Raw genomic sequence first — 23901 nt, 5'->3', positions numbered from 1 at the left:
TTTTTTTTTTTTTTTTTTTTTTTGAGATGGAGCCTCACTCTTGTTGCACAGGCTGGAATGCAGTGGCACAATCTCGGCCCACTGCAACCTCTGCCTCCCAGACTCAAGTGATTCTCCTGCCTCAGCCTCCCGAGTAGCTGGGATTACAGGTGCCCGCCACCAGGCCCCACTGATTTTTGTACTTTTAGTAGAGACAGAGTTTCACCACATTGGTCACGCTTGTCTCGAACTCCTGACCTCAGGTGATCCACTCACCTCAGCCTCCCAAAGTGCTGGGATTACAGGCACGGGCCACCGCACCTGGCCGAAATCTTTCCTTAAAAGTCAAATTTGGCTGGGTATGGTGGCTCATGCTTGTAATTTCAACATTTTGGGAGACCAAGGCAGGCAGATCACTTGAGGCCAGGAGTTTGAAACCAGCCTGGCCAACATAGTTAAACCGGTCTCCACTAAAAATACAAAAATTAGCTGGGTGTGGTGGTACGTGCCTATAGTCCCAGCTACTTGGCAGGCTGAGGCACGAGAATCACTTGAACCCAGGAGGCAGAGGTTGCAGTGAGCTGAGATTGAGTCACTGCACTCCCACCTGGGTGACAGACTAAGACTCCATCACAAAAAATAAAAATTAGTGCTCGCTTCGGCAGCACATATACTAAAATTGGAAAGATACAGAGAAGATTAGCATGGCCCCTGCGCAAGGATGACACACAAATTCGTGAAGCATTCCATATTTTTTAAAATAATTTTTTTTAAAAAAAGGAAAAATTAAAACAAAAAAACTCACTCATAGCTCATGTATCACAATGGTTAAATAGTAAACTCTACATAAACAAAGGAAAATTTTAGATATTTTAGTCACTAAACAGATTATTTTCTGAGCTTCTGGTATGTACTGATTTTTATTATTAAAACTCACTAAGTTGGAAATAGAAAACTACAGAGACAGAAAGCTGATCAGTGGTTGCTGGGGGCCTGGCGTGGGAGTGAAGATTCCCACAAACGGACATGAGAAAACATTTTAGTGTGTTGGAAATTTTATAAAACCTTTTGTGGTAATAGTGGAAAAACTATATAATTCACTAAAAATCAAAATAATTTTAAAAATGAAAAAATAAAACCAGGAAAATATATGTCTTAAAAAGAGCAGATTATCATCTCAAAATTATTTTTCAAAAGATAATTTGAAAGAAACAGGATGTGTCCATCCATTGGTCTTTAAAAGTATGTTAAGAAACAAAAACCTGTAAAAGGGCCAGGTGTGGTGGCTCCCGCCTGTAATCCCAGCGTTTTGGAAGACTCAGCGGTTGGATCACTTGAGGTCAGGAGTTCGAGACCAACCTGGCCAACATGGTAAAACCCCATCTCTACTAAAAAAAACAAAAATTAGCCCGGCGTGGTGGCATGCACCTGTAATTCCAGCTACTCGAGAGGCTGAGGCAGGAGAATCGCTTGAACCTGGGAGACAGAGATTGCAGTGAGCCAAGATTGCGCCACTGCACTCCAGCCTAGGAAACAGAGCAAGACTCCATCTCAAAACAAAAATAAAAACAAAAACATGTAAAATGTTCTGGGATAGGTTTTCATCATAAGAGAGCCAAAATCTTAAGCTAAGCTATTTAGGAATCTTTCTGATTTGTATTTTCACTCATGTGTTTGAAAAAGTAATATGTGCACTAAATAGGAATCCCTAATTTAATACAATTCATGAAAGCAATGTTTCAGTTCATTAGCCACTGTGAACATTACAAGTATAAAGGACATCTGCACTCAGGCTGTCTTCTATCAACTTCAAATATCCTTCACTACATTCCTCCTAGTCCAGTTTTACCACAGGTCAAAGTCTAGTGCTAGGCCGGGCATGGTGGCTCATGCCTATAATTCTACCACTTTGGGAGCCCAAGGCAGGAGGACTGCTTCAGGCCAGGAGTTTGGGACCAGTAGAGGCAATGGGAGGAGAACCCATCTCTAAGAGAAAAACTAAAAATCAGCCAGGTGTGGTGGTGCATATCTGTAGTCCCAGCTACTCAGGAGGCTAAGGCAGGAGGACTGCTTGAGCTTAGGAGTTGGAGGCTGCAGTGAGCTCTGACCACATCATTGCACTCCAGCCTGGGTGACTGAATGAGGTCCTTTCTCAAAAACAAAACAAAACAAAACAAAACGAAAAACAACTACCTAGTTTCCCCCAACGACTCCAGTCAATGCTGACTTTTTCTTCTAGGAGTAATGATCTGCTTCACACTGACAAGACACCTTGGTGTTGCCTCCTTTTTCCTTTTTCTTTTTTTTTCTTCAAATTCTTATTTGTTTTAATGAACAGGAGACTGTAAGCAATCAAGAGTGGTGCCTTATCATCTCTATAGTACTCAGCACAGTGCTTCACACACGGGCAGGTACTCAGCAGGTTAGTTCAGGTATAAATACTTACTTATAAGGTGCTTTCTTCCTTGCTGCCACACTTGTTAATAAGGATGACTGAAACCAACCCCCAAGCTGGTCTTTTCCTTCCAAGTACAAATCTGCTCTTTGGTCAGGACCTCAAAATTAAATATTAAAAGAAAACAATCCCAGAAATTTACATTAATTAAAATAGAAAAAGAAGATACTTATTAATAACAATTAGTGGGGAGGAAGGGAAGAACTTTAAAATACGGAAAACTGGCAATGTCACCTTAACCAAGCAAGTGACCAAAGTTACACACATCACCAGAGTAATGGGACAGAGAGATATCATGTGACTTCTGAAATAATGCATTGAAAAAACACAGTATCCTTTCTGTGATATTCCCACATAAAATTCGTAACCTAAATCTAATCAATGATGATGCATCCCACAAACCCAGAGAGATAATCTACAAAATAAACTTGTACCTGCATGAATCTCAAGGTCCTGAAAGACACAGAACTACAGACATGACAATTCAATGTAATGTGATCTCAGATTAGATCTTGGGTCCCTTTTTCCCCCTCTTTCCATAAACGATGTGATTGGGTAAAACTGAATAAGTTCTATAGGTAGTTAACAGCATGGAATCAATGTTAGTTCTCTAATTTGATATTTGTGTTGGTTATGTAAGAGACTATCCATGTTTTTGAGAAATATACACTAAAATATTGAGATAAAAGATGCATTTTTTTCCTCTACATATACATACATAGAAAGGATACAGAAAGCAAATGTAGGCCGGGCACGGTGGCTCACACCTGTAATCCCAGCACTTTGGGAGGCTGAGGCGGGTGGATCACCTGAGGTTGGAAAGTTCGAGATCAGCCTGACCAACATGGAGAAACCCCATCTCTACTAAAAATACAAAATTAGCCGGGTGTGGTGGAACATAACTGCAGTCCCAGCTACTCAGAAGGCTGAGGCAGGAGAATCGCTTGAACCTGGGAGGTGGAGGTTGCAGTGAGCTGAGATCACACCATTGCATTCCAGCCTGGGTAACAAGAGTGAAACTCCGTCTCAAAGAAAAAAAAAAAGAGCAAGAAGAAGAAAGCAAACATAGTAAAGTATTAACATTAACAGTGGGAAACCTAGATAAAGAGTGTGCTGTAATTCTTTATAACACTTTATGACTTTTCAAAATAAAAAGGTTTTTTAAAAAAAGTAACATGAGGTCTTTGAGAAGGATTACATCCATATTTTAAATCTATACTCACAACTCTCAAAGCCCCCATAATCCCTTTTATTTATAAAATTATGATTTGTCCTTATATCCTAAGATTGAAGATTTAGAGTTGTAATCCTTATGTAGAAAAGATTACCTGAGTGAAGATGGGAAAACAAAATTTAAATAACTGAATCAAGCCAATTCAATTGCACCAATATTCCTGAGCACTTATTATATAGCAGGCATTGTGTTAGAGCCTGGGGAAATCTGGACTCTGCTTTCTTGGAGCTGAAATCTAGTGGGGGAGATTTTATGTTAAGCAAGAAATAACTGTGATGGGCCAGGTGCAATTACGGGCTCATGCCTACAATCCCAGCACTTTGGGAGGTGGAGGCTGGCAAATCACCTGAAGTCAGGAGTTTGAGACCAGCCTGACCAACATGGTGAAACCCTGTCTCTACTAAACTACAAAAATTAGGTGGGTGTGGTGGTGGGCACCTGTAATCCCAGCTACTCAGGAGGCTAAGGCAGGAGAATCACTTGAGCTGGGGAGGCAGAGGTTGCAGTGAGCTGAGACTGTGCCACTGCACTCCAGCCTGGGCAAGAGAGCAAGACACTCTCTCAAGAAAGAAAAAAAAAAGAAAAGAAATAACTGTGATGGGTGTTACCAAGGGGAAAACAGAGGGTTTAACCTAGCCTGTGCAGCCAGGAAAGTCTGAGATAATATAAAAAGGTAAATGCATATGCAGTGAAAACAAATCTTTAGCTTGACTAAGAAGATAGAAAAGATCCAAATAAACAAATCAGAAAAGAAAAAGGAGACATAAAACAGTCACCACAGAAATACAAAGGATCATCAGAGACTACTATAAACAAATGTACGCTAACTAACACATTGGGAAACCTGGAGGAAATGGATAAACCCCTGGACACATTCAACCTACCAAGATTAAACCGAGAAGAAACAAAATAAGGAGCAACCAGACTGAATCAGTAACAAAATGTCTCCCAACAAAGAAAAGTCCAGGACCAGATGGCTTTACTGCTGAATTCTACCAAATACATAAAGAACGACAATTCTAGGCCGGGCGTAGTGGCTCACGCCTGTAATCCAAGCACTTTGGAGGCCAAGGTGGGCAGATCACCTGAGGTTGGGAGTTCAAGACCAGCCTGACCAACATGGGGAAACCCCATCTAAAAAATAATAAAAAATAAAAATAAAAATAAAAGAACAACAATTCTGCTCAAACTACTCCGAAGAATTGAAGAGGAGGAAACTCTTCTTAAATCACTGTATAAAGCCAGCATTACCTTGATACCAAAACCAGTCAAAGACACAAGAAAAAAGAAAACTACAGGCCAATATCTCTGTTGAACAAAGACACAAAACTCCTCAACAAAATACTAGCAAACTGAATCCAATGGCACATCAAAAATATAATAGAGCAGGAGACAGTAGCTCACACGTATAATTCCAGCTACTTAGGAGGCTGAGGCAGAACCACTTGAGGTCAGGAGTTCAAGACAACCTGGGCAACAGTGAGATCCTGTCTCTATAAACAAACAAAATAAAATAAATTAGCTGGGCCTGGTGGCATACACCTATGGTCCCAGTTCTTTAGGAGGCTGAGGCATGAGAATAGCTTGATCCAGGTGTTCAAGGATGCAGTGAGCTATAATCGCACCACTGCACTCCAGCCTGTGTGACAGAGCAAGACGTCACCTCCAAAATAACTATAATAATAATATAATACACTGTGATCAAGTGGGATTTATCATGTATGCAAGGATGGTTCAACATATATAAGTCAAAAAGGTGATACAACACATCAACAATGTGTTATGTCCTTCATGAATGAAGAACAAAAACCATATGATCATTTTAACAAAGAAAAAAAAAGCATTTGATAAAATTCAGCATTCCTAATAAAAACTCTCAACAAACTCTCAGCAAAGAAGGAACATACTTCAACATAATAAAGACTATAAATGACAAAAACCCCAACTAACACATACTGAATGGGGAGAGGCTGAAAGCCTTTCCCTCTGAGAACTGGAACAAGACAAGGATGCCCACTTTCCCCATTCTCATTCAACATAGTACTAGAAGCCCTAGCCAGAGCAATCAGGCAAGAGGAAGACATTGAAGAATTGGAAAAGAAGAAAAGAGGAAGTTGAACTGTCCGTTTTTGTTGATTATATGATCTTACATATAGAAAAACCTAAAGATACCACCAAAAAATTCTTAGAACTGATAAACAAATTTAGCAAAGTCGCAGTATATTAAAATCAACCTACAAAAATCAGTAGCATTTCTATCCAATAACAACATACCAGCTGAAAAAGAAATCAAGAAAGTAACACCATTTATAATAGCCATGCCAAAAAAATTAAATAGGAATAAATTTAATTAGGGGATGAAACACCACTACAAGGAAAACCATGATACACTGATGAAAGAAATTTAAGAAGACACAAATAAATGGAAAAAAAATCCCATACTTATGGATTGAAGAATTAGGATTAACATCATTTATATGACCACACTACACAAAGCAGTCTAAAGATTCAATGCAGCCAGGTATCGTGGCTCATACCTGTAATCTCAGCACTTTGGGAGGCTGAGGTGGCTGATCACTTGGGGTCAGGAGTTCGAGACCAGCCTGCCCAACATGGTGAAACGCCGGCCTATTAAAAATATAAAAATTAAACAGGTGTGGTGGCACACGCCTGCAGGCCCAGCTACTCAGGAGGCTGAGGCAGGAGAATCACTTGAATCCAGGAGGCGGAAGTTGCAGTGCGCCAAAACTGTGCCACTTCACTCCCACCTGGGCAAATGAAATAAGCCAAGCATAGAAAGACAAATGTCCCATATTCTCACTCATGTGTGGGAGCTAAAACAGAGCAAGACTCCATCTCAAAAAAATAAATATTCAATGCAATTCCTAGCAAAATGCCACTAATATTCTTTAAATAAACAGAAAGAAAAAGCAATCCTAAAATTCATATGGAAACACAAAAGACTCCCAAATAGCTGAAGCAATACTGAGCAAAAAGTACCAAGCTGGAGATATCACACTACCCAATTTCAAAATATACTTCAAAGTTAATAGGAAAAAACAGCATAGTGTTGTTATAAAAACAGACACTTAGAACAATGGGACAGAATAGAGAACCCACAAATAAATCCACCAATTTATTGCCAACTGATTTTCAACAAAGGCACCAAGAACATACAGTGGGGAAAGGACACCCTCTTTAAGAAATGGTGCTGGGAAACTGGCTATCCATATGCAGAAGAATGAAAATAGACCCCTGTCTCTCACCATATACAAAAATCAACTCAAAAGAGAGACTTAAATCTACGACCCCCCCCCACAACTATAAAACCACTACAGGAAAACACAGGAGAAACCCTGCAGGACACTGGTCTAGGCAAAAATGTTATGGCTAAGACTTCAAAAACACAAGTAAAAGAACAAAAATAGACAAATGGGACTATATTAAGAAAAAGCTGGCCGGGCATGGTGGATCACACCTGTAATCCCAGCACTTTGGGAGGCCGATGCGGGCGGATCACAAGGTCAAGAGATTGAGACCATCGTGGCCAATGTGGTAAAACCCTGTCTCTACTAAAAAATACAAAAATTAGCTGGGCGTGGTAGCGCACACCTGTAGTCCCAGCTACTCGGGAAGCTGAGGCAGGAGAATCGCTTAAACCCGCGGGGTGGAGGTTACAGTGAGCCAAGAACACACCACTGCACTCCAGCCTGGTGCCTGGTGACAAAGTGAGGCTCTGTCTCAAAAGAAATAAAAAGAAAGAAAGAAACAAAAAGCTTCAGCACAGCAAAGGAAACAATCATTATAGTGAAGAGAGCCTGCAGAATGGGAGAAAATATCTGCAAATTATTCATCTGACAAGGGACCAACACTCAGATTATAAAGGAAATCAAATAAATCAACAGCAAAAACAACAAAAAAAAAACAGAAAACAAATAATCTCATTACAAAGTGGGCAAAGGGTGTGAACAGACATTTCTCAAAAGATGTCATATAAATGGACAACAGGTATATGAAAAACTGTTCAACATCACTAATCATCAGAGGAGTGCAAATCAAAACCACAAGAAGATATCATCTTAGCACAGTTAGAATGGCTATTATCCAAAAGAAAGTAACAAATGATGGCAAGGATGTGGAGAGAAGGGAGCTACTATAACTTAGGTGGGAATGCCAATCAGTATACAGTCATTATGAAAAATTATGGAGGTTTCTCAAAAAACTGAAAACAAAACTACCATATGAGCCAGTAATCCCACTACTAGGTATTTATGCAAAAGACATAAAATCACCATATTAACAGGGTGCCTACCTCCATGTTTACTATAGCACTATTCACAACAGCCAAGATATGGAATCAGTCTAAGTATCCATCAAAGATAAATGGATAAAGACATCGTGGTAAATATACACAATGGAATACTATTCAGCCATTAAAAAAAAAAAAAAAAAAAGACTGAAATCCTCCCATCAGCGGCAACATGGATGGAACTGGAGGTCATGATGTTAAATGAAATAAGCCAAGTACAGAAAGACAAATATCCCATATTCTCACTCATATGTGGGAGCTAAAAAAGTTGATCTTACGGAGGTAGAAAGTAGAATGATAAGTTACCCGAGGCTGGGAAGAGTGAGAGGGAGGGATCAACAGAGTTTGGTTAATGGGATAGAAAAGCAGTTAAATATATAGAATAAATCCTAGTGTTTTATACAGTAGGGTGGCTATACTAACAATTAACTATATATTTCAAAATAGCTATAAGAGATGATATAAAATGTTCCCAACACAAAGAAATGGTAAATGTTTGGGGTGATAGATAGCTTAAACACCCTCATTTGATCATTACACATTGAATGAACCTATTAAAACATTACATGTACTCAATAATATGTACAATTATTATGAATTAATTTAAAATTTTTCTGTTGCAGTGAAAATCATTTGGTTAAGAATATCACACTCTGGCTGGGCACAGTGGCTCACATCTGTAATCCCAGCACTTTGAGAGGCCAAGGAAGGTAGATCACTTGAGGCCAGGAGTTTGAGACCAGCCTGGCCAACATGGTAAAACCCCATCCCTACTAAAAATACAAAAATTAGCTGGGTGTAGTGGCACATGCCTGTAATCTCAGCTACTCAGGAGGCTGAGACAGGAGATTCACTGAACTCGGGAGACAGAGGCTGCAGTAAGCTGAGATTGTGTCACTGCACTCCAGCCTGGGCCACACAGTGAGACCCAGTCTCAAAAAAAAAAAAAAAAAAAAAAATCAGACTCTAGAAATATTATGACTAAACTCTATCAGATAGGTCTTAATGACAGTTTTCACAGTTTAACCCACTCGAAGGCATCAAATATAACGTGTGCTTACTGCACTCAGTAACGTAAAACCACTTCAGAAACTGAAAGCCAACAATGGTAGTAGCATTAGTTCTCACAAAATCTAAAGAAGTGAATAAACTGTGAAATATACTATACCTCCCTGTCTCACAATTGTCATACTCTTTTCTAAAATTCGGGATGCTGCCCAAAATGTGCAGCAGGAATCTCTTCTTCCTACTACCTTAAGTAGTGTTACTGACCTGCACTTTCAATACACACTCACGCATTGCTTAATAACAGAGATATGCTCTGAGAAATGTGTCCCTAGGTGATTTCCTCATTGCGTGAACGTCATAGAGTGTACTAACACAAACCTCGTGGGATAGCCTACTGTACACCTGCCTACATGGGATAGTGTATTGCCCCTAGGCTACAAACCTGCACAGCATGTTACTGTACTGAATACTGCAGGCAGTGTCAGCACGTGGTCATTATTTGTGTATCTAAATATATCTAAACACAGAAAAGGTATATAAAAATACAGTAGTCATCCCTTGATATATGCAGAGGATTGGCTCTAGGGCCCACCAACCCCTGAGAGCCCCCTACCCCAACATGTACCAAAATCTGTACCTACTCAAGTCCCACAGTTGGCCCTGCTGAACCTGCGTATACAAAAAGCCCTCCCTTTCTACATGTGAGTTTCAAATCCTGAGAATACTGTATTTTCCATCCACATTTCATTGAAAAAAATCCGCATATAAGTAGATGGAAGCTGTGCAGTTGGAACCCTGTTGTTCAGGAGTCTAATTTATTATCATCTTGTGAGGCCGTCATCATATATGCAGTCTGCTACTGACTGGAATGTCAATATATAATACACGACCACAATTTAGAGAAACAAAGTACCTAAACTTGCAATATTTTCTCTCAAATATGCTGGGAGAAAGTGATGAAATCATTCTGAAAAACACTACACAAAAAATTATAAAAATTCATATGTAACTTATACTTGGCCATTATTATTATGCACATTTTTCCTGTAATAGAGAGTAAACATGAATTTACATGCATTTTGTTTTTCAAATTTCCTAAGCTGAAAGAAAGGCTTAAATGAAGGAAATATGTCCACTTACTAGGAATCTTATTGTGAGATTCACAGACAAGCTACTTTTCCCACATTCCCTTACTCCAGAAAGCTAACAGGATCTCCCAGGCCAAAGCTGGCCCTTTAGCAGGAGTGTGAGGAACTGTGTGATCCATCACTGCCTCCGTGACATCTCATCCTGTCTCTAACTTCACAGTGATAACAAGCTTTGTTCTTCTTCATTTGAACTCTAGCTTTTCACTTAGCATAGCATCTAAACACATCCCCTAATATGTGTCTTCTCCTGCTACTCCTTTCTAATTCCTGCCCAATGTCTCTTCTTTCTCTTTATCCAATCAGTCAAAAACATTCCTTAACTATCAGTAAGTATAACGTTAGTTACCTACTTGTAAAGAGAGGAGAAAAAGCCATGAAAAGCAATGTAGTATAGAAGACGAGAACTGAAAATCAGGGTACCTGAGTTTTAGTTCGACACTAACTATTAAGCTATGTGACCATCACCTAATTTGGCTCTAAGTAATTTTCATTTCCTCTTCTGAAAAATGATGGGGTCAGACTATTTCAGTGACTTCCAAATTTTGTTTTACAAAACTGGGTGCCTTGGGGTTGCCAAGTGGGCCAAGGAGAATGAACTGGCTGAAGAGAGGGGAAAAAAATCCCATTTTTAACTATTTTCTGTACTGTAAATTCTAAATGAAATTTCATCTCGAAAAACAAAAAAGTTTAGAAATCATTGGATTAATTAAATTCTAAGGGTCCTTCCAGGTCTAAAATGTAGCAGATCTCTAAATAAAGCACACATAAAAAAACCTTTCGATCACAGATCCTTTCTAAATACCAATTCTATATTTTCAAAACGTCTTGATCGGCATATATCTATTTTTAAAAATTACCTGGCAGAACATTAGACCATGAAATTCCACTATCAAACCAGATGTCCAAAATATCCTGACCTGGCACATATTCCAAGGCATCAGGACCACCAACCTAATAAGATAATGTAAAAGCACGTTAGTTAAACAAAGATCACAATATAGATAATAAAAACTGCATCCCAAAAGTCTTCAGAAAATGAAATGCAACCATGAAATTCACATTTTTAGATGAAATTTACAATATTTTTAACCATTTCACGGTTAAGTACAACTCCCTCCATTCACATTTAAAAGTATCTACGGCCACTGAATTACACATTTACCCGCGTGATATGTATCGCTTTCTATTTTCTTGAAATTAGCTTTAAATTTGGAAATTTTAATGTGTGATACAATCAGCTAACTCTACTACAAATCTCCAAAGGCCTGATATAACATTAGACACTGTTCTCTCACAGTAATAATTACATGAGCTTGATCAACCAAATCAGTCAAAATCAATCAATCCTGGCCCTCAATAAGGTAACAACTGACCCTCACATTCCACTACTATATGAAACACCACATTTTGTTTTGTTTTGTGTTTTTGAGACGTAGTCTCTCTCTGTCACCCAGGCTGGAGTGCAGTGGCATGATCTTGGCTCACCACAACCTCCACCTCCTGGGTTCAAGCAATTCTCCTGCCTCAGCCTCCTAAGTAGCTGAGACTACAGGCGTGCACCACCAAGCCTGGTTAATTTTTTTTTTTGGCAGAGACAAGGTTTTACCATGTTGGCCAGGCTAGTTTTGAATTCCTGACCTCAGGTGATCCACCCGCCTCAGACTCCAAAGTGCTGAGACTACAGCTGTGCACCACTGCACCCAACCTAACACTATACTGTTTTTTGGGGACAGGGTCTTACTCTGTCACCTAGGCTGCAGTGCAGTGGTGCAATCTCGGCTCGCTGCAACCTGTCTCCCGGGCTCAAGCCATTCTCCCACCTCAACCTCCCAAGTAGCTGGGACTACAGGCACATGCCACCATGCCTGGGTAAACTTTGTATTTTTTGTAGAGACAGGGTTTTGCCATATTGCCCAGGCTGGTCTCGAACTCATGGACTCAAGCTATCTGCCTGTCTCACCTTCCAAAGGGGTGGGACTACAGGTGTGAGTCATCACGCCCAGTCTTAAATACTACACCTCTATAGCTAAACAAAATGTCCATTTTCAAACTGCATTAGCTACTAATTTACAACGAATATATTTGTTAACTTTATGTAAGATAGCTTTTTAACCCTCAAGAATCTCTCATGTTGTCATTAAGTCCTGTAATATAGGACTGTAATAAAGCCTGTTAAATACAAACAGAAATTTACCTCAGATAAGACTTCCTTTGGAAGAAGTTGCTCAGGGGGAAGAGTCCACCAGATATCACTGCCGTGCTGTTCCACTAGTTTAACAATATGCTCAATAGTTTGGCTATTCAGGGGGACATGGCAGAATTGTTCAATTAATTACTGTGAAGAATAACATTTTCAAATTAACAAACAGTGATTTTTTTCCTATCTTTTTCCTCAAACCTTAGTTTGAAGAAAAAAACTTCTATCATTTCAAATTCAATATAAATTAAAAAATGATTATACATATCCCTAAAAAGAAAAAAAAGTCTTCTTCTGACCACCCTGTTTCAGTTCTGATTTAGCTATTTCTACCAATCTATTTTCTATCCAGGTACATACTCGAAACCTCCTAATTATCTTTCCTCTTCTGATTTCTAACTAAATTAAACCAACTCATTCTCTCATTCTACCTTTGAAAAGATTACAGCGGTTCCCACTGACACTGTTATCAGTCCAACCTCATTTCCTCAAAACTAGACTGATGCAATCAATGGTCTGAGAGGACTTCCCCCTTCCCTCATCCCTTTAAATTTACAAAACAGACCTTGAAATAAATGCATTCCGAAACTGCTTTTATCACACTAATAATCTGCTTGAAAACTTTCCAGGACTCCCTCCCTGCTTACAGGCATCTGCGTAAGTGGCAATGCCGTACTAGAGCAGGACTGTGATGACAGATATCAAGGCTTAGATTCTGACTGTTGCTTTGTATTTATATGACCATGGACAAATACCAAAACTTCTTTAAGACTTGGCTTTCCCTTCTGTTGTGAATAATCTCATTCATTTGTTAAAAAATTATGCAATACCTCCGGTGCCTTGAGCACAGTTGTAGGCACTGGAGATACAGCAGTTGGCAAAATACAGAAGATCCCTGCCCTCACGAAACTTACATTGTAAGTAATTCTAGACACTTCCCTCAGAACGACTACAAACTAAATGAGACTATACACATAAAACTTAGTACAGTGCTTAACACGTGACAGAAAGCCAACAAATCCCTATCAAATAAACAAACAAAGCTTGTTGTACCTTTGGGAAGATAAACAATAATAAATGATTTGAAAATTAAACTCAGGGAAAAGAATCATACTATATTTTCTCACGAGAATAACACACTTTTAATTTATTAGAATACTGAATTTATTATTGCAGCTTTGCTGCTATTACAGCTTCCTTTGGTTGTTTTTCATTTAGTCATAGTACATATAATGGCCAAGAGCATGGACCCTGACAGCAGGGGGCTTTGGCTTAATTTCTGGCACCACCACTTGAACCCGGGCAAGGCACTTAGCATTTCTACCTCAGTTTCCCCATTTGTAAAACACAAATAGTAAAACATCATTAAGAGACTTTCTATGAATATTAACTGAGTTAATATATATAAAACACATAGAACAATACCTGGCACATTTAAATATTATATAAGCATTATTCAAACTGATTATTTGATGTCAGGTCTGGGCCTGATAATTCACAGATAAATGAAGTGTTTACCAAAAATTGTTGTGGAAAGCAAAAATCAAATGAGTACAAATTAAATATGCTCCACAAATCTAAATTTGAAACACCTTACAAAGGCTGTATATCACTAAGTTGGTATTTTAGGAAGGACAGATTTAAAAAGTATCATGCTACCATCGTGTACTTTGAAGAACTTAAAAATAATGAGTAAAATGGGTATAAATGCATGTTTCTAAGACAGTCAGTCATTTTAGATGGACTTTAACAGTAAAGATAAACTTTTGTTATCAGACCATAAAAACTTTATGTAATAACTACCTAGTTATATGACAATAGTATTTAGTCACTTATTATTATTTTATATAGTTTGTCCAGAACATTTTCAGTTAAGAAAACATGAATATAGTATAATACAAAAATCTGAATAACTCTAAATACCAAAAGAAAAAACAAAGCCGACCATAAAAGAGATACTAGTAAAGTACATTTACATCCATATATACACACAATTATAGTAGATAATACCGTTTACACTAACGAAACTCTCATTAAAAAATAATTCTAAAAATGGGTGTCATTTTGCCTTTCTTTTTTGCAACGTTATCCTTAGATGGCAAGTTTAGGTAGAGAGTAAAATAAAACAGTAAAACAGTTTTAAATATACTGGAAAAACAGATAAAAATAATATCGAAGTAAAACTAAATGGCTGAAATTTCATATTAATTTAGCAAATATGGTAAAAATGTTAGGATAAAGATTATTAACCAAAGCACGTATACATACACCACACATCTTTTTCAAAGCACTTTACAAGCACTTGCTAACTGGATTCACAGAAATACATAGTGGGTCTTGACAGATGATTTGTTCTGCACCTAAAGGTTCCTTTTACAAAGCTAAGCAAGTAACAGTTAAAACCAGGGCTTGAAATTTACATAGGTTGGTACTGTTTTTACTTCTTTATTCTCCCTCTCTAACTCATCTATAAAGACAACACTGTAACTGAACTCACTGGAGTTTGCTAAGCAATGGCAAAAAGGCTCTTTTACTCAGGCATAATGAAGACTGTGTATCAGAGATGAAGTTAGGAACTAGGCAGTCTCAGCAGATTAGTGTGTTGACATGGCAAGCTCCAAGTCCAAAGACCAGACTCTACCTGTGACTTACTGGATAATGATAAGAATAAATCATTTCAGTTTCTGTAAACACTGGAAAAAGCTGTGACAAAGACAGCTAGGTGAAAATTTTTATTCTTAAAAGTCCCAGGGCCGGGCGCGGTGGCTCAAGCCTGTAATCCCAGCACTTTGGGAGGCCGAGGCGGGTGGATCACGAGGTCAAGAGATCGAGACCATCCTGGTCAACATGGTGAAACCCCGTCTCTAATAAAAATACAAAAAAATTAGCTGGGCATGGTGGTGCGTGCCTGTAATCCCAGCTACTCAGGAGGCTGAGGCAGGAGAATTGTCTGAACCCAGGAGGCGGAGGTTGCGGTGAGCCGAGATCGCGCCATTGCACTCCAGCCTGGGTAACATGAGTGAAACTCCGTCTCAAACAAACAAACAAACAAACAAACAAAAAAAGTCCTAATAACTAAAGAGAGATGAGTAACCTTATGACTATAGATGAAACATATCCATTTTATTTTATTTTAATTAATTAAGTTTTTTGAGACAAGGTGTCACTCTGTGGCCCAGGCTGAATTGCAGTGGCATGATCATAGCTCACTTAAAGTCCTGAACTCCTGCATCAGCTAACCTTCCTGCCTCAGCCTCCTGAGTAGCTGGGACTACAGGCCCATGCCAACATGCCCTGTTCATTTTTTTCTTTCCTCTAGAGATGGGGATCTGCTTTGCTGCTCAGGCTCGTCTTAAACGCCTGGCCTCATGCAATCCTCAGGCCTCAGCCTCCCAAAATGCTAGGATTATGGGTTGTGAGCCACCACACTCAGCTCCACATTCATATTTTTGAGCTAAATTCAACTTTAATAAAACTAAGCTCTTTTTCATATTCTTGGCCAGGTACAGTGGCTCATGACTGTAATCCTAGCACTTTGGGAGGCCAAGGCAGGAGGATCACTTGAGCCCAGGAGTTCAAGACCATTATTGTAAAAAATTATTATTATTTAATAAAATTAAGTTCTTTTTCATATTCTTAAATATCAGAAAATTCAATTACATTTTAAATATTATTTAACTATATTCAAGTAACCTACTGAGTCTATAACTAAAAGCTTTGAGAAAGAAAGAGTCCAATTTTGCTGTTGGCATGTTATCAAGGCAACTGTAAAATCCCACCAAGTTTAGTCAAACACCTCTAGTCTAAAATTCATTTTAATTGCCACATTTTCTTTAATATTAGTAATTTACTTAGATGTAGAATATATTTTAGTATAAGAAATGTAATTTTGTGCTTTATATACACTTTACTTGTAAGTTTAAAAAAAAAACCTTTTAGGCCGGGCGCGGTGGCTCATGCCTGTAATCCCAGCACTTTGGGAGGCCGAGGCAGGCAGATCAGGAGGTCAAGAGATCAAAACCATCCTAGCCAACATGGTGAAACCCCCTCTCTACTAAAAAATACAAAAATTAGCTGGGCGTGGTGGTGCACACCTGTAGTCCCAGCTACTCAGGAGGCTGACACAAGAGAATTGCTTGAACCCGGGAGGCGGAGGTTGCAGTGAGCTGAGATTGTGCCACTGCACTCTAGCATGGCACCTGGCGACAGAGCAAGACTGTCTCAAAAGAAAAAAAAACTTTTTAAAAAACGGACAAAAGTCTCTTAGTGAGGAGGAAAGGTTTTTGGTTTTTCTTTTAGCTTATCTAATTATACTTATGTGAAACAATGTAACTACACATTAGCTACACCAATGAAAAGCAATCCTACAATCACTTTTAAAAATCCAATTTCAAAAAGGCTATTGTAAATAAAACAACATAGTTAAGTTTTCCTTGTTATTTATGTATATAAATCAGAACAAAAGAGAAATTTGTTCAATGTATTCAAAAGAAACATGAAATATTTTTAAGGGCAGAAGCTTTATCTCATTAAGAGAGCAAGTCTCACTAATATTTAAAGAACAAGACTTCCTTCCTTACTTTACATTGTAAAATATGAAAACATCATGTACTAAAGTCTACTAAATGTACTTTAGTAAACAGTATGTTCTGTAATTCAGTTCTATTTTGAGATTGTAGACAAATTATTTATATTTTAAAACAATAAGATAAAGTCAACTTTAAAATGAGAAGAAAAACCCAACAATATGTTTAATTAGATTTAGTCATTCCATAATGCATACATATTTCAAAACATGTTGTACATAATAAATATATGCAATTTTTGTCAAATAAATTAATTTTGGGCAGGCACAGTGGCACACACCTGTAATCCTAGCACTTTGGAAGGCTGGGGTGGGTGGATCGCTTGAGCTCAAAAGTTCAAGATCAGCCTGGGCAACATAGCAAAACCCTGTCTCTAAAAAAATACAAAAAAGAGCCAGGCATGGTGATGCATGACTGTAGTCTCAGCTACTTGGAGGTGAGGGGTGTTGAGGCAGGAGGATCACTTGAACACGGGAGGCGGAGGTTGCAGGGTTGCAGTGAGCTGAGATTGCAGCACTGCACTCCAGCCTGGGTGACAGAGTAAGATCCTGTTCAAAAAAAAAAAAAAAAAAAAAGGCTGGGCACAGTGGCTCACACCTGTAATCCCAGCACTTGGGGAGGCCAAGGTAGGCAGATCAGGAGGTTAAGAGATCAAGATCATGCTGGCCAACATGGTGAAACCTCATCTCTACTCAAAATACAAAAATTAGCTGGGCATGGTGGCACACAGCTGTAATCCCAGCTACTCAGGAGGCTGAGGCAGGAGAATTACTTGAACCTGGGAGGCACAGGTTGCAGTGAGCTAAGATCACACCATTGCACTCCAGCCTGGGCCACAGAGCGAGACTCCGTCTCAAAACAAAAAGAAAAATTAATTTTAATAAATAAACCAAAATTTATAACAAACAAAAATACAGATTTCTAAGACAAAAACATCCTCACAATCCAAACAAATGAAAATTTAAGTGCACAGAATTGGTATCACCAAAAGAAAGCTTTCTCTAGCCTTATACTCTGGTAGTCTGAATTTCTGTAAAAAGTGTGACAGAGATTTTGAAAACAAAAATTGCAATAAAAATAGACATATAACCCACAAACTTGAGCTAGGTATAATGATGATAAAAACAAAGATGAATTTAATGTTTAAACAAAATTTGAAAAAATAATTTGAAAAAAATATATAAAGTTAACAGTGAACAAGTGTTCAAAAGATACTCATTACAGAGATATGACAAAAATCTTGCAAAATCCAAAGGTTGAATACATTATGTTCATTTGATTTTTATACACAAGGAACTAGGCAACCATTAGGAGCTAAGCTGACATTTTTAACAGGTGCATATTCATTCTTCTATCACTAACTTAAATTACATCTTCTTTTGTATATCATCATGTTCCTTTATAAAAACAACTGTATTGGACATCTTATATACATATCTCCATACAAGAGACACTAGTCCTCTTATTTCCTTTGGCAAATACTTAGAAGTGGAATTTTTTTTAATAACGAAACTGAGATAATACTTAAAAAATTTTGTAAACCATTTTCTATTTCCTTGTGACATTTAATATTCTTCAAGAAAAAATACAAGAAAAACGTCTAAATTTATCTGAAATTTAAGAATTCTCCCTTTATTTCTTTAATATCCTATACTTAACACAAACACATAGTTAACTTATAACCCAAAGATCAGTATAAATGAGTGCTGATAAAAGTGGGTGAAACCACTTATCAGTATGTAATCTATATGCTTCCATCTTAATGCTGTATTTCACAAAGTAATAATTCAATCATAAAACCTTGTACTTTACTCAAAGGCCTTATCTAAACACATGCATTACGTGTTCCTTCTTAGCTTTCAATCTGTGAAATACCAGTGGGTAGCAAGAGCAACTAAAACACCAACCAATCATTTTGAACTTCGCTATCAACTGCAATGAGGCTTATTTAGCGTGTTGTGGAAATTAAGCAGCATTAAGATTACTAAGTAACAAAGCAACTACTGCTGCTATCATCCCACGGTCTTCTGTGTTTTGCCTTTAAAAGCAAAAATATTAAGGATTATTAAGACAACTCTTCTTCTGTAACTTACTGGAAGAATGAGGTAAGAGGCTAAATGTTTCACATTTGTTTACTAAATTTAATTCTAGAACACAGTGAAATTTGGAGGGAAAATTCTATTTTTAATTTAATCCTAGATTTATGTTTTAAAGGTAACCGGAAACTATTTTGGAGAAATTTTTCTTTAATAAAAAAATTTTTTGAACAAAAGGTTTATTGTTGTTAATTGAGAAAAAATTTGAGGTAGCTAAAGTTAACACTCAAATTATACTGGAAATTCCTTGCTTATTTTTACTAAATTTCTCATAACTTCCAGAAGTCAGGGGCTAAGTTTCCATATGTTAGCTGTAACATTAATAGCATGAAAGTGATTATAACTGTCTGAAATGATGAAAGAAATTTAACCAACTTCTTTTCCTTCCTAGGTAGCCAGTGTTTCTAAATTTTATCTTTTTTATGCTAAAAATTATTTATTCTGTTTTTATTGACTAGTAACAGATTTCAACCTAACTTCTAATGGCATTATATCACAGATTCAAAAAATGATCAATTACAGTAAAGTCAGAATTGGAATTATTTCTTGAGAAAATACAAATATGATATAAAATACAAATTACACCATTAATTCAAATCACAATGAAACAGAGTTTCAAATCTACCAGTCCCTAAACGTATTTAGAACATGAATATATTGAGACTTTCTTCTGTGAAACAGGTTTACTTAGAGATATAGTACAGATCTCATCTAGAGCAAAAGGAATCTTCTTCTATGTTTAATGGTGTTACCAAGTGTAACAGCAACTCCATGTGGACTGTGTACCAATTTCCATTGGAGATGCTGTTACTTTTGATGGCTACCAACTTGCTACAATATAAAAGTATAATAAAGAAAGACAGAAAATTGTGGTCACTTGGAATCTGATTTGATTCTGGCAGAAACAAGATAAGCTTTCAGCCTGTTTTATAAAATTAACAAATGGTTAAGAATTAATATCAATTTTCTTAAATTCAAGTGTTATATCACCAAAAAGATCCAGTAATAGAAGAGGATGAGAGTCATCATTCAGAAATGGTATACAGGAAAATGACCTATGAATTGACAGATAATGTGGCTAAGTTTGTCTGTCATTTCTTTAGGCCAATATTCTGTATGACTGTGCTACTTCAATACCAGAAATCAACTAACACCATGCAACCAATGCATTGGCAGATACACAGAAGAATCTGTAACACTACCACGTAAATGTATTGAGTAAATAAAACATAAATATACCTAATGAAAACTCGTTTGTGTTTTTCTGAGAAAGCTCATATTTATTTCACCTAACTTACTGACCAATCAACTGATGTACCAATTAATTGTCAGGATGAAATTATAGTCAAACCAGTTTGCTATATTTACAAATACATACATATGATCCACCTCAGAGTCCAGAGGGCTATTTCACTGAGGAATCCCCACCCACTTCAATCACTTCAGTAAAATTCCCTAGATATCTTGCTCTCTCATAAATGAAAAAAACTTAGCCGGGCATGGTGGCATGCACCTATAGTCCCAGTTACTCAGGAGGCTGAGACAGGGGAATCACTTGAACCCAGGAGGTGGAGACTGCAGTGAGCAGAGATCGTGCCACTGCACTCCAGCCTGGCCATACAGAAAACTCCGTCTCAAAAAGAAAAAAAACAAAACAAAACAAAAAAATTAGCCAGGTGTAGTGGTGGGTACCTGTAGTCCCACTACTTAGGAGGCAGGGGCCGAAAATCACTTGAACTCAGGAGGCAGAGGTTGCAGTGAGCCAAGATTGCACCACTGCATTCCAGCCTACATGACAGAGCGAGGCTCTGTCTCAAAAAACAAAAAATATCTGTGGCCTGTATTTTCCCGGAACCCTAAGATAAAAAAAAATAAATAAATAAAATAAAATAAATAAATGGTTCCGGGTATCTGTAGCAGGAAAAAGCCTACTTTTCAGTGTACAAGCTTTTCTATTATGAATTATTCACTATGTTATCTATTATCTTTTCAAATTTAAAAAAAAAAATAAGGAAAGAAGAAAGAACTGGGAATATAACGATCAGTGTAATCATGTATATTTAACTATATTATCGTTTCTTGAATTTTAAGTATCCATACAATTACATAATTCCATTTCCACTGAAAAGGAGAGAAGATTCAGAATATGAGAGTGATTCTCTTCATTTATGAAGAAAAATGACGTTTCAGGTTCACCTGCTAAATACTGTCCACCTTTGGATCCAGGATGTTTTAATCCAGCCCAATAAATTCTCATAGAAAAAAATCAGAGCCTTTACTTCTAAGTATCAATATTTATGTAAATCTGGTTTTTAATATTTTAACTATATGAAAGAATCTTTTTGAGTTTATATTTTAGTCCCCCAAAAAGACTATTTTAGCATATTTTATTTTAACATATATAAACAGTTCTCAATTGTCCACATTATTTTTCCATTTTTGAAGAAAAAACAACTCACTCTAAAACACTGAAAAATTTTAGAATGCATTCTACCTGTTGATCAAGTATTCATCCTTTGTCTTATGATGAAACACAGGAATTGGAACACCCCAAGTTCTTTGCCTTGATATACACCAATATGGCCGCCTGTCAATCATGTCAACCATGGCATTCAGTGCTGATCCAGGAATAAATTTCACCTTTTTTAACAATTCCTGCAATTAATTCATAAATAAAGTCTTGTGAGAAAAGTAGAACAAAGATTCTAGACAGTCTAGACAGTGAATTTTCGAAATGCATTTCTTTCTTTTGGATGTTTGTAGCCATCCACATGCCTTTCTTACCTGCTCCTCCCCCCCAAAAAAACCTGAAAAACTAAAAGATTTCAGAGCAAATAAGGCAAAGTAAAAATGAAGCCACAAAGAACTTAATAAATAATATCAGGAGCAGACTTCACCTTTGAACAATGTTACAAAAGATTTTATGCCAATTTCCAATTTACATCAACCCTAGATCAAAACTGGTAATAAAAGCTTTCATAGAAGTATAATACTTCACTAAACTACTGTACAGTTAAAATCAATTCAAACTTGATTTCCACCATTTTTTAAGCATTTTTTAAAATGCTTATAAAATAAATTACTGAACTGGGCGCAGTGGCCCACCGCTGTAATCCCACCACTTTGGGAGGCCGAGGTGGGTAGATCACCTGAGGTCAGGAGTTCAAGACCAGCCTGAGCAATATAGAGAAACCCCATCTTCACCAAAATTAAAAATTAGCCGGGCATGGTGCCACATGCCTGTAATCCCAGCTACTCGGGAGACTGAGGCAGGAGAATCACTTGAACCCATGAGGCAGAGGTTGCGATAAGCTGAAATCACGCCATTGCACTCCAAACTGGGCAACAAGAGTCAAACTCCATCTCAAAAAAAATAAAAATACATAAAATAAATTACTATCGTAAGCTGCCAAAAAAGATCGCAATATACCTAATTTTACATAATATAGTTTACAATGTAGAAAACACTTTCTCAAAATAAGGCCAAGCATGTGGCTCACACCTGTAATCCTAGCATTTTGGGAGGCTGACGTGGGAGTATCACTTAAGCCCAAGAGTTCAAGGTTGCAGTGAGCTATGACCATGGCACTGCACTCCAGCCTAGGCGACAGAGCAAGAGCCTGTCTCTAAAATAAATATCCACCTATAAATAGACAAATGGATAAGTTACTTCCTATCAATAAAGCTGCTTTCCTTCACTCCCACAAAAAGGCTAAAAACTGCTACCATTTGATTTTATTTGTCAATTAGCAAAAGATGAATTGTATAGCAAAAATGTTTATTAATAGTCTCTAAAAAGGTCAAAATGTTAACTTCATTTTAAAAAATCTTTCTATCCATTAATAAAAGCATTGTTACATTTTCAGAGAAGGTTTAAATGGTTTCCTCACTCACCATTTACTACCAGAAGTCCCCTCCCCCAAAACTCTCTGTAGCACCATCTATTGGCAGAATGGCAAAATGCCTATAAATCAATTTGATTAATACTATACTTGGTTTAAAAGTATAAGAAATGTGAATATTGAATAGATACTTGATTTTGCTAAGGAATAACTACTGCTTTTTAAATGTTGTGATAATAGCATGGGAATTATGCTTTAAAGAGTTTATCTTGGGCTCATGCCTGTAATCCTAGCACTTTGAGAGGCTGAAGCAGGCAGACTGCTTTGAGCTCAGGAGTTGAAGACCAACCTAGGCAACCTGACGAAACCCTCTCTCTACAAAAAATACAAAAATTAGCCAGGCGTGGTAGCACACACCTGTAGTCCCAGCTACTCAGGAGGCTGAGGTAAGAGGATCGTTTGAGCCTGGGAGGTGGAGGTTTCAGTGAGCTGAGATCACACCACTGCACTCCAGCCTGGGTGACAGAGTGAGACCCTACTTAAAAAAATAAAATAAAATAAAGCCTGGAGTTTGCTTCAAAATAATACAATTGGTAAGGGGTAAAAAGTGGGTGGTGGAAGAAATGTAGATAAAAACAAAATTGGCCGGGCGCTGTGGCTCACACCTGTAATCCCAGCACTTTATGGGCAGATCACAAGGTCTGGAGTTCGAGACCAGCCTGGCCAACATGGTGAAACCCCATCTCTACTAAAAACACAAAAATTAGCCGGGCATGGTGGCACGCGCCTGTAGTCCCAGCTACTTGGGAGGCTGAGGCAGGAGAATTGCTTCAACCCAGCAGGAGGAAGTTGCAGTGAGCAGAGATCATGGCACTGCACTCCAGCCTGGCAACAGGGCAAGACTCCATTTCAAAACAAAATAAAACAAAAACAAAATTAACCAAAAGCTCATTATTGTTGAAACTGAGTGACTGGACTACGACAATACATTATCCTATTCTCACTGCTTCTGCAAAGAACAATTTTTTTTTTTTTTTTTTTTTTTTT

At 37.6% G+C, this 23901-nt stretch overlaps 1 protein-coding gene, 1 long non-coding RNA gene and 1 other non-coding gene across 4 annotated transcripts in view; 2 read left to right on the top strand and 1 right to left on the bottom strand.

The window, feature by feature from the left end:
- IARS2 (isoleucyl-tRNA synthetase 2, mitochondrial) overlaps window positions 1-23901 on the bottom strand; it is a 59391-nt gene that overhangs the window by 11017 nt on the left and 24473 nt on the right. For both annotated transcript variants that reach the window (XM_032289283.1, XM_032289284.1), the window contains exons 12-15: window positions 21507-21667; window positions 12328-12430; window positions 10991-11084; window positions 2426-2534 (exon numbers count right to left, since the gene is read on the bottom strand). In XM_032289283.1, the coding sequence (XP_032145174.1) occupies window positions 2426-2534; window positions 10991-11084; window positions 12328-12430; window positions 21507-21667 (467 nt within the window). The remainder of the gene's footprint in view (window positions 1-2425; window positions 2535-10990; window positions 11085-12327; window positions 12431-21506; window positions 21668-23901) is intronic.
- On the top strand, window positions 629-735 carry LOC116559119. The gene has a single exon (XR_004272316.1). It is a non-coding gene; the product is annotated as a U6 spliceosomal RNA (small nuclear RNA).
- Window positions 18886-20492, top strand: LOC116558959. The gene is made up of 2 exons (XR_004272250.1): window positions 18886-19021; window positions 20116-20492. It is a non-coding gene; the product is annotated as an uncharacterized LOC116558959 (long non-coding RNA).

This window comes from Sapajus apella, unplaced genomic scaffold, assembly GCF_009761245.1.
Source record: "Sapajus apella isolate SASKATOON/1434 unplaced genomic scaffold, GSC_monkey_1.0 scaffold22, whole genome shotgun sequence".
NCBI lineage: Eukaryota > Metazoa > Chordata > Mammalia > Primates > Cebidae > Sapajus > Sapajus apella.
The sequence above is the reverse complement of the archived record's forward strand: the minus strand, read 5'-3'. Positions and strand labels throughout refer to the sequence as shown.